The sequence below is a fragment of the Malurus melanocephalus genome, unplaced genomic scaffold (genome assembly GCF_030028575.1).
Source record: "Malurus melanocephalus ecotype Western Australia unplaced genomic scaffold, MMel_1.1 scaffold_1274, whole genome shotgun sequence".
Taxonomy (NCBI): domain Eukaryota; kingdom Metazoa; phylum Chordata; class Aves; order Passeriformes; family Maluridae; genus Malurus; species Malurus melanocephalus.
Genome location: NW_026624506.1, coordinates 26,303 through 36,821, shown reverse-complemented (window position 1 = coordinate 36,821; position 10,519 = coordinate 26,303). Strand labels below are relative to the sequence as shown.

The window sequence follows — 10,519 nt, the reverse complement described above, 5'->3', positions numbered from 1 at the left end:
GGGCTGGGGAAGGGAATCTCTTGGCCAAAATTTGCCCCATGGCAGTAACATCCCAGAGACCCCCCAACCCTYCTGTCCCCATCAGTGTTTGTGCTCCCTCTGCAACTGAACACAGCAGTTACTGAAAACACCTTTTATATAAGAGTAATAGTAATAAAAACAATAATAATAACAATCATAATAACAATAATTACGTATTGCAGTCTGCAGCTTCCTCCTGAGGGGCAGCTCCGATCTCTGTTTGCTGGGAGCTGGGTCAGGATTGGAGCGGACATCAGGAAAAGGTTCTTCTGTYCCCAGAGGRTGCTGGCACTGCYCAGGCTSCCCAGGGAATGGTCCCAGAGCTGCAGGAGCRTTTGGACAGCGCTGCCAGGGATGCCCAGGGTGGGATTTTTGGGGTGTCTGTGCGGGGCCAGGGGTGGCACTGGATGATCCTGGGGGTAACTCCAGTGTTTGGGGTGAAAAGCCTTTCCAGCACTTTCCCCTCCTCATCATCMACTTCACATACTAATTAAACAAAAAGGCAATTAACAGTTTCTCAGGAAGACCAGGATGTTAATCAGGTTTCCCAGTTTTCCCTTCTAGGCTGGCAAAAGCCAGGGTTGGTGCTAAAATTCCACCAGATTGCTATGGAAACACCAAAGGCTGATAATTCATTGTGTCACCCTGGGAGAGCCCAAGGGCCAAATCCATCCTGGGTGCAGCTCCGTGGGTGCCCTGACACCGACAGGGAATGACTGGGAATGTGCTGGGAATTTGGGAGCTGCTGGTGAGGCGGTGTGGGGACAGTGGCTTGGGTTAACTCTGAATTAGGATTGCTCAGCCGGGAGAAGAGAAACTTTGGGGTCACCCATTTGTGGYCCTGAAGAAATCCGGAGAGAAATTTTGGACAAAGGATGGAGGGACAGGACACAGGGAATGGCTTCCTCTGCCACAGGGCAGGGTTGGATGAGGTTTTGGGAAGGAATTGTTCTCTGGGAGCATGAGGAGGCCCTGGCACAGGGGGCACAGAGCAGCTGTGGCTGCCCCTGGATCAATGCAAGTGTCCAAGGCCAGGCTGGAGCACCCTGGGACAGTGCAAAGTGTCCCTGCCATGGCAGGGGTGGCACTGGATATTCCCTATCGTCTTTCCGACCCAAACCATTCCGTGAATCTCTGATTTTTTGGGTTTTAACGGCTCGGTGCCCCCGCGCTCCTCCCCGCCCGCAGGGGGCGCTGCAGCCCCGCACCCCCGGTGCGCCCGGAGCATGCGCAGTGCGGGTACCCTGCGGGACCGGGGCGGGGCGGACTCACCGGTGCCCGTCAGCGACGCGSACACCGGGCTCAGCCCTACCGCCTTCTCCCGGTGCTCGAGCCTCCGGGCTCGCCTGCCGCTCGGTGACACCGCTCCGAGAGCGGCCCGGGGAGCCCSGCCTGCAGCGGCTTCACCGAGCCCGGTGCCCCGGCAGCGGAAGGGGCGGACTTTTCCCCACGCTGCAGCCCGGGGCTGTCGCTGCCGGTCGCTGTTCCCCCGGTGTCGCGTCGCTGTAGTCCCGGTCCAGCCCCGGTGACACCCACGTGGTGCCGGCGAGGCGGAACAACCTCCCAACCATAGAGTCCGGGGGATAGAGCGGCGCGGCCGCGCACGCGCTGAGCGCAGGCCCCGCCCCCCGGCGGCGCCGCCCTATAAGAACGCMCCGGCTGACGTCAGCGCTCTCTTCCGCCCGCTCTGCGCTCGCCAGCGAGACAGGGCCGAGCCGCCGCCATTGCCGCGATCCCCCCGCCCCGCAGCATCCGCCGCCATCCGCCACCATGGTGAGCCCCCGCCGCCCGCCGCTTCTCCCGGGGGGATGAGCGGCCGTCGCGCTTCCCGTATCKCCGGGGATGGCGGTTCCGCGAGTGCCGCGGATCGCACGGTGGCGGCTGCGGCCTGTGCTGCCGGGCTGGGCCGCGGCTGCGGGGAGAGGGTGGGGCGGCGGGACGGGGGCCGGCCCGGGCTACCGTGTCACCCCCAGCCCCGGCAGGAGCCGCCGGTGTCGGTGCCGGGGCTGCCGCTGCCCCGGGGGGTGCGGGAGCAGCTGCGCTGATGTGGCAGCGCGGTGGTGGCGCCGGGGACGGGGCGCTGCGGTGCCGGTCGTGCCTTATGTAACGCTGCGGTCTGGGCTGTCATTGTCACCGGCACCTGCCCGGGCTCGCTTTTGGGGACGTTTTGAGCCCAGCACCCGCTGACATCGCGGCTTGAGGGACACCGGGGCAGGGAGGGGTTGGTGCTGCAGCCCCGCTGTGCCCTTGCTGTGGGTTGTGTTGTCAGCCAGGCARAGTTGGTGTCACCGTGACTATGGAAGGTATTTACGGAGATTGGGATTCCTCAGAATTGCCCAAACTGTTTTTGTCCGCACTGAGTCCCCCTTSTTTCCTCCCTCAAGGTGAACTTCACAGTAGACCAGATACGGGCCATCATGGACAAAAAGGCCAACATCAGGAACATGTCCGTGATTGCCCACGTGGACCACGGCAAATCCACGCTGACGGATTCCCTGGTGTGCAAGGCCGGGATCATCGCCTCGGCCCGCGCCGGGGAGACCCGGTTCACCGACACCCGCAAGGACGAGCAGGAACGGTGCATCACCATCAAATCCACGTGAGTGCCCTCTCTTCAGGCTCCTGTTGTTCCCTGGGGGATTTGGGTCCTCCGTGAGGTGGAAAAAAATGCTGTTGGGCTCTGGTCTAGTCCAGAAGCTCATCTGCTGCATCTGAAGGTTTTGAATGATGCATCAAATGTTGGTTGGTTTCTGGTCYATCATTGAGCAATTTCTTGGTGGGCATTGGGGAAGCAGGAGCTTCACTGTCCCAGTTTAGTACCAGGATTATTGGATATCCTGTGGAGACTCTTGGGAGCATCTCTGGGGATGCACCTGGTGCCTGTGCTACCACAGGGAATTTAAAGATCCTGAGGGGCCTGAAAAGGGGTGGAGAACATGGTTTAGATTTTTAGGAAAAACCTAAATTCTGGATTTGGAATGGAACCCTCTTTGGGTGTTTGAGAACTGCAAGGAATCAGAGGAGGTTGGGATTCTGGAGAAGGTTATGGTTTAGAAAAGCAGATTATGGTTTAGAAGAGCAGATCTCCCACACTGGCTTCCCAGGAGCACACTTTAGGAAATCCTTAAGCCCAGCATTTAGGCTGGAAAAGATYTCCAAGGTCATTGATTCCAACCTGTGACCCGTCAACCAGACCAGAGCCCTGGGTGCCATGTCCAGTGTTTTGTGCGGGGCAAAACAGATCACAATTTCAAGTTTTTCCTTTTTTTCAGAGCTATTTCTCTGTTTTATGAACTCTCTGAGAACGACTTGGCCTTCATCAAGCAGAGCAAGGATGGTTCTGGTTTCTTGATCAACCTCATTGACTCCCCTGGGCACGTGGACTTCTCCTCAGAGGTCACTGCAGCTCTGCGGGTCACTGACGGTGCCCTGGTCGTCGTGGATTGTGTCTCTGGTAAGGTTTTCCACAGCTGGARTGTATTTTTTGGGAATTATGAGAAAATGAGAACAAATTCCTAACTAATTSCCTGTGTTTGGCAGGGGTGTGTGTGCAGACAGAGACTGTGCTGCGTCAGGCCATCGCCGAGAGGATCAAGCCTGTGCTGATGATGAACAAGATGGACCGGGCGCTGCTGGAGCTGCAGCTGGAGCCAGAGGAGCTGTACCAGACCTTCCAGCGCATCGTGGAGAACGTCAACGTCATCATCTCCACCTATGGAGAGGGAGAAAGCGGCCCCATGGGCAACATCATGGTGAGGAGAGGCTCTGAGCTGGGTGTGGAATGATCCACAGCTTGGGTCAGAGGGAGCAGTTCCTTCCTCTGTGGTTCTTTTTATCCCAAGAGGGGAATCTCGAAGGTGCCTGAACTCCCCAGGTTTGGGCTGGCTTGGGGCTCTCCTGGCTCCCMTCCCAAAGCTCCTGTTCAAGGCCTGAGCAAATAAAGGCTGGGATTGCTGCCCAGAGCAGCTGTGGCTGCCCAGGCTCTGGGAGTGTCCAAGGCCAGGTTGGACAGGGCTTGGTGCACCCTGGGATGGGGGAAGGTGGCCTTGCCTGTGACAATGCTGGGATGAGATGGGTTTTAAGTTCCCTTCCGACCTGTTCGGGTTCCTGGGAAGGGAGCAGGGCCATTTCTGAGGAGAAGTTGTGCTGTGCTGCTGCATGCTGTGGGTGTCCATGCTTTCTTGATCCTCCGTGGATAAGATGGGATCCTTATCTGTATATGAATTCAACCTGTTAGAGCACAACCTGGTTGGAGTGGAGGAAAATCWGTCTAAAAAGATGCTTGTCACTGGCAAACTGCTTGAGAGATCCAAGACTTTGTTTTGGAGTGTTTTTAGGATGGAATGGACTGAGGGAGCTCCCTGACCCTGCTCTGCTGTTCCCTCTCAGATTGACCCGGTGCTCGGGACCGTGGGCTTTGGCTCGGGCCTGCACGGCTGGGCCTTCACTCTGAAGCAGTTTGCTGAGATGTACGTGGCAAAGTTTGCTGCCAAGGGAGATGCCCAGCTCAGCCCAGCCGAGCGTGCCAAGAAAGTCGAGGACATGATGAAGAAGCTGTGGGGAGACAGGTGAGGAGGGAGCCTGGAATTCCAGATCAGCTCGGCGTGGCTGCAGCCTGACACTGCAGAGGATGGGTAGAGGGGAAGGGTGCGGTTGTGCCTGATTTAACAGGAGTTAATTGCATTTTGGTGAGTGCTGGAAACCTGGATAATGGAGAAGACAGGAAATGCCTCTTTGTTAGCAGCCCTTTCTCTGCCCTGAGCAGGCAGAATGAGTGTCTGGAGCTGAGCAGAGCATGGACATTTGATTTTGTTCTCTCTGCAGATACTTTGACCCTGCTACCGGCAAATTCAGCAAATCTGCCACCAGCCCTGATGGAAAGAAACTGCCCAGGACCTTCTGCCAGCTTATCCTTGACCCCATCTTCAAGGTGAGTTCCTCRGGGTCCTCCCTGGCCAGCACCTCCCGCTCTCCCCATCCGTTCCGTGCRTGATGATGGAAAATTTCTTCACTTTGACCTGACTTGTTTGATTGAAGAAATTCAGCTGTCTGACACTTGTGGTTACTCTGGGGGCAGATGGGGCTGTATTTCCTGGAGGGAATCTGGGTGCTGAGGAGGAGCAGGAATTCTCTGCAGCCGCAGTGGTGCTGCTGCTCCAAACTGGGTCACGGCACTGCTGCCAATGGCTGCTGCTGCTGCTGTTGCAGGTTTTCGATGCAATCATGAACTTCAAGAAGGAAGAGGCTGCTAAACTGATTGAGAAACTGGACATCAAGCTGGACAGTGAGGACAAGGACAAGGAAGGCAAACCCCTGCTGAAGGTGAGGTTGGTKTGAGTCCTCTGGGGAGGAGCTGAGCGCTTGTGCTGCTCCAGCTGGGTTTACATTGACTTGTTTTGGGAGGTGGGGAAGGCTGAGGAGGTGAGTGCAGGTTGTGAACACTCTGACTGGGTCCTGCTGCTCTGCCCAGGCCGTGATGAGGCGGTGGCTGCCAGCTGGAGATGCCCTGCTGCAGATGATCACCATCCACCTGCCTTCCCCCGTCACAGCCCAGAAGTATCGCTGCGAGCTGCTCTACGAGGGCCCCCCYGACGATGAGGCTGCCATAGGTAGGAGGAGCTGCTGCTGTGCTGATCTTGTTCTTGGTGTGCACAGCTCGGGAGTGGCTGGAATTCTTGAGTCTGGAGCTTTTCTAGCGTGGATCGAACAGATTTAGTAGCCTCTGGAGCAACCTGAGGTTCCAGTGGAGCCTGGATTTGTTGAAAACATCCCTGGGTGATGTGATCTTTCATGGAATYACAGAATTGGTTGGGTTGGAAGGGATCTTGAAAGTCACCCTGTCCTACCCCCTTCCACCATCCCATGGTGCTCCAAGCCCCAATGTCCAGCCTGGCCTTGGGCACTKCCAGGGATCCAGGGGCAGCCACAGCTTCCCTGGGAATTCTATTCCAGGGCCTCCCACCCTCTCAGGATCCAATTCCTTCCCAGTATCCCACCCAACTCTGTCCTGTGGCAGTGGGAAACCATTTCCCATTTCCTCTCTGGCCTGTCTGGACAGAAATCCCRGGGCTGGGACAGTGGGTGCAGGTCTCAGGTTTGGGTTTTGGGGTGGGTGCCAGATCCTTCAATAACTCAGTGCTAAGCTGGTGTCTCTCCCTCACAGGCATTAAGAACTGTGACCCCAAAGGCCCCCTGATGATGTACATCTCCAAAATGGTGCCAACCTCTGACAAGGGACGATTCTACGCTTTTGGCCGTGTCTTCTCCGGTCTGGTCTCAACTGGCTTGAAAGTCAGAATCATGGGACCAAACTACACACCTGGCAAGAAGGAGGATCTGTACCTGAAGCCAATTCAAAGGTGTGTCCTGGATGGGGTGTGGGTGTCAGGTGTCCTGCTGAGCTCCAGGATGCTGCCTAATAGGATCTCCTCCCTTTTCCAACCTCATTAACCCAATTTTTCCCTCATTAGGACCATTCTCATGATGGGCCGCTACGTGGAGCCCATTGAGGACGTGCCTTGTGGAAACATCGTGGGGCTGGTTGGCGTGGACCAGTTCCTGGTGAARACTGGAACCATCACCACCTTCGAGCACGCCCACAACATGAGGGTCATGAAGTTCAGCGTCAGCCCCGTGGTGCGCGTGGCCGTGGAGGCCAAGAACCCGGCCGACCTGCCCAAACTGGTGGAGGGGCTGAAACGTCTGGCCAAATCTGACCCCATGGTGCAGGTGAGTGGCTGAAATGGCTGCAGGGACAAGGATGACCAGTCTGGAAAGACTTGAGTTGAGTGTCAGTCCCAGCCCTGCCAAAGTGCTGCCTTGCACGCTGGGTTGGTGCTGTGACACCCCCAGAGCAGTGGGAAGAACATTTGGAAGTGGCTCTGTGGGTTAAACACAAAAATCAGAGTGTTGCTGGTGTTTCTGGCCGGGGTTTGTTGTGAAGCCTCACATGCTGTCATGGTGTTTGCAGTGCATCATTGAGGAATCCGGGGAGCACATCATTGCTGGTGCTGGGGAGCTGCACCTGGAGATCTGCCTGAAGGACCTGGAGGAGGACCACGCCTGCATCCCCATTAAGGTACAGAGGCTGAGGAGCTGCTGAGCTCGGTGTGGGGTTTGGCTGGGTTTGGGTAGTTATGGCTGGGTTTAACTGGGTTTGGCTGGGTATGGCTGGGTTTGCCTGGGTATGGCTGGGTTTGCCTGGGTTTGACTGGATTTGCCTGGGTTTGCCTGGGTTTGGCTGGGTTTGCCTGGGTATGGCTGGGTTTGCCTGGGTATGGCTGGGTTTGCCTGGGTATGGCTGGGTTTGCCTGGGTATGGCTGGGTTTGCCTGGTTTGTCTGGGTTTAGCTGGGTTTGACTGGGTATGGCTGTGTTTGACTGGGTTTGCCTGGGTTTGGCTGGGTATGGCTGGATTTGCCTGGGTTTAGCTGGGTTTGCCTGGGTTTGACTGGGTTTGACTGGGTATGGCTGTGTTTGACTGGGTTTAGCTGGGTTTGCCTGGGTTTGCCTGGTTTTGACTGGATTTGACTGGATTTGACTGGGTATGGCTGTGTTTGGCTGCGTTTGACTGGGTATGGCTGTGTTTGGGTTTGCCTGCGTTTGGTGCCTCACAGCCCCTCTCTACCCCTACAGAAATCAGACCCCGTCGTGTCCTACCGCGAGACRGTCAGYGAGGAGTCCAACGTGATGTGCCTTTCCAAGTCCCCCAACAAACACAACCGGCTGTACATGAAGGCCCGGCCCTTCCCCGACGGCCTGGCCGAGGACATCGACAAGGGCGAGGTGTCGGCCCGGCAGGAGCTGAAGCAGCGGGCGCGGTACCTGGCTGAGAAATACGAGTGGGACGTCACCGAGGCCAGGAAAATCTGGTGCTTCGGGCCCGATGGCACCGGCCCCAACATCCTCACCGACATCACCAAGGGAGTGCAGTACCTCAACGAGATCAAGGACAGCGTGGTGGCTGGCTTCCAGTGGGCCACCAAGGAGGTGAGGGGAATCTTGGGCTGGGTGGTGTTCGTGGCTCTGCAGGTCCTCATTTTCATTTGGAAAAATTATCACGATTGCAAAACATTCACAGCAATAAAACTTGGTGGAGTGGAGATCTTGTAGCAGTTCAGGCACAAAGGATTGTTATTTCCCCATGCCAAATTCTTGGGTGCAGAACCATAAATTTGTGATTTATGGTCAGCTCTGGTGGCTTGAACCTCAGAGCTGATGAGGAGGATGCTGCAGTGATGGCCCAGAGGTGGGAGGTGGTGCTTCACAGAGTTCTTAGGTTGGGAAAGACCTCTAAAAGTTGAACCTTTCTAGGTGTGAGGGTTCAACTGGCAGAAAGGAGGTTAAGTGGCTCCTTGGTGGGCTGCTCCATGGAGCTCTGTGAGCACTGGGAACAGAACACTGCCTGTGCCAGGATCATGTTCCCTGAGCTCTCTGTGCCCTGGCAGGGTGTGCTGTGTGAGGAGAACATGCGCGCCGTGCGTTTCGACGTGCACGACGTGACCCTGCACGCCGAYGCCATCCACCGCGGCGGGGGCCAGATCATCCCCACGGCCCGGCGCTGCCTGTACGCCTGCGTGCTCACCGCCCAGCCCCGCCTGATGGAGCCCATCTACCTGGTGGAGATCCAGGTGAGAGCCCCTGCCGGCCCCATGGGATGGGGGAAGGTCGGGTGGGTGCAGTTCTGAGTTCTGTGTCTCTTGCAGTGCCCGGAGCAGGTGGTYGGAGGCATCTATGGGGTGCTGAACAGGAAGCGTGGCCATGTGTTCGAGGAGACCCAGGTGGCCGGGACCCCCATGTTTGTGGTCAAGGCYTACCTGCCTGTCAACGAGTCATTTGGTGAGTCCTGGAGCGAGAGGGAGAGATTTGGGAAAGAGCTCAAGAGATCCTTGAGGGGTTCACCCAGCGCTGCCAAGGCCACCACTGAACYRTGTCCCCAAGTGCCACAYKGCTTTGAAATCCCTCCAGGGATGGGGATCCCAATGCTGCCCTGGGCAGTTGTGCCAATGCTTGACGACCCTTTTGGAGGAGAAACATTTCCTCATCTCCAAACTTCCCATGGCACAACTTGAGAGTGTTTCCTCTCCTGTCTCTTATCACCTGGGAGAAGAGACCAAGGTTGCAGAACATCCTGGATTGGAAGGGACCTTCCAAGGTCATTTCWTGCCTTCCCCTACCATGGGCAGGGACACCTTCCACTATCCCAAGGTTCTCCAAGCCCTGTCCAGCCTGGCCTTGGACACTTCAGGGATCTCCCCAGACCTCCCCACTCTCATCCTAAAACATTTCCTCCCAATATCCCATCTTACCCTGCCCTCTGGCAGTGGGAAGCCATTCCTCTTTGTCCTGTCCCTTCATGTCCTTGTCCCAAGTCCYTCTSCAGGGACTTCAGGCAGTTCCAGAAGGTTTTCCTGGAGCCTTTTTTCCATCCCCATCTCATTGGTCGGGATCTCAGGAGGCTTTTGGGTGCCACTCTGGGTTCCTCTGTTCTATCCATGCCAGCACGGAAATGACATTGAACCGCCCTCATTGCTGTCCCACCTCAMCTTTTCTCTTGTCCCTGCCAGGTTTCACAGCAGATTTGAGGTCCAACACGGGAGGCCAGGCCTTCCCCCAGTGTGTGTTTGACCACTGGCAGATCCTGCCCGGGGACCCCTTCGACAGCGCCAGCAGACCCTGCCAAGTGGTGGCCGAGACCCGCAAACGCAAAGGGCTCAAGGAAGGAATCCCCGCCCTCGACAACTTCCTGGACAAACTCTAATGAAACTCATGGAACTCTGGGAGAACAGGAAAAAATTAATTCAATTAGCGTTATCACCCATGCCGAGGGGGTAGACGCCCTGTGACCACCATCTTGTTAATTAATGGGTTTCATAGCGATTTTGAGAACTTCAAATGAGGAAAGCAAACGACAAAAAAAAAAAAAAAAAAGAAAAAAAAAAGCCTTATAGGTTTCTGTGTTGCACATGACTCATCTTTGCCATTGTAACTAAAACATTTCCACTAGATCTGCCCAATTCTCTGTATTTATTTGACTCAAAAAAAAAAAAAGAATCTGCTGCAGAATGGCCCTGGGGGGGCGTGCTTAAATCGAAAATGAGGACGAGGAAAACGGGRAGAGAAAGAGAGGGGGTGAGGATGCCTTATCTGCAGCGTGACTGTCCGTCGTGCCCATCGCCGCCTGTATTAGTGCCACTGGAATTAATAAAATTGGATAAATGGTGACAAAAAGTGACATTTTTTGGGTGTTTTTGAGGGTGGTAGTGGCGCCCTCTGGTGGGGTTGGGGCGTTGGTGCATAAGCGTGCGCTCACACTTGGCCCCGCCCACCGGCAGCGAGAGGGCGGGGTCAGGGGTGGGCGTGGTTTAATGTGGCACTGTGTGGGCGGGGCTACATGCGGAGAGGGGCGTGGCTGCGGGTGGGCGGGGTCTCGTGTGGGAGGTGGGCGGGGCTTGCTGTGCTGGAATGTGGCGGCGGCGGCGCGGGCGGCGGCGGCCCAG

The 10,519-nt window shown here is 56.4% G+C and overlaps 2 protein-coding genes and 1 non-coding gene across 3 annotated transcripts in view; all 3 read left to right on the top strand.

The window, feature by feature from the left end:
- Positions 1-1,676: 1,676 nt before the first annotated feature.
- EEF2 (eukaryotic translation elongation factor 2) lies at positions 1,677-10,103 on the top strand. The gene is made up of 15 exons (XM_057387612.1): positions 1,677-1,794; positions 2,406-2,620; positions 3,294-3,475; positions 3,562-3,773; positions 4,411-4,589; positions 4,846-4,951; positions 5,230-5,343; positions 5,492-5,630; positions 6,185-6,380; positions 6,492-6,750; positions 6,992-7,099; positions 7,656-8,009; positions 8,468-8,650; positions 8,726-8,858; positions 9,587-10,103. The coding sequence occupies exons 1-15, from the start codon at positions 1,792-1,794 to the stop codon at positions 9,778-9,780; spliced, it is 2,577 nt and encodes an 858-aa protein (XP_057243595.1). The 5' UTR covers positions 1,677-1,791; the 3' UTR covers positions 9,781-10,103.
- On the top strand, positions 5,008-5,076 carry LOC130586727 (small nucleolar RNA SNORD37). Its single transcript, XR_008966720.1, has one exon. It is a non-coding gene; the product is annotated as a small nucleolar RNA SNORD37 (small nucleolar RNA).
- Positions 10,104-10,453: 350 nt separating the features above from the next.
- The window catches only part of DAPK3 (death associated protein kinase 3), a 5,446-nt gene continuing 5,380 nt past the window's right edge, over positions 10,454-10,519 (top strand). The window contains exon 1 of the mRNA XM_057387613.1: positions 10,454-10,519. The gene's annotated coding sequence lies outside the window, so the exon portion shown is untranslated.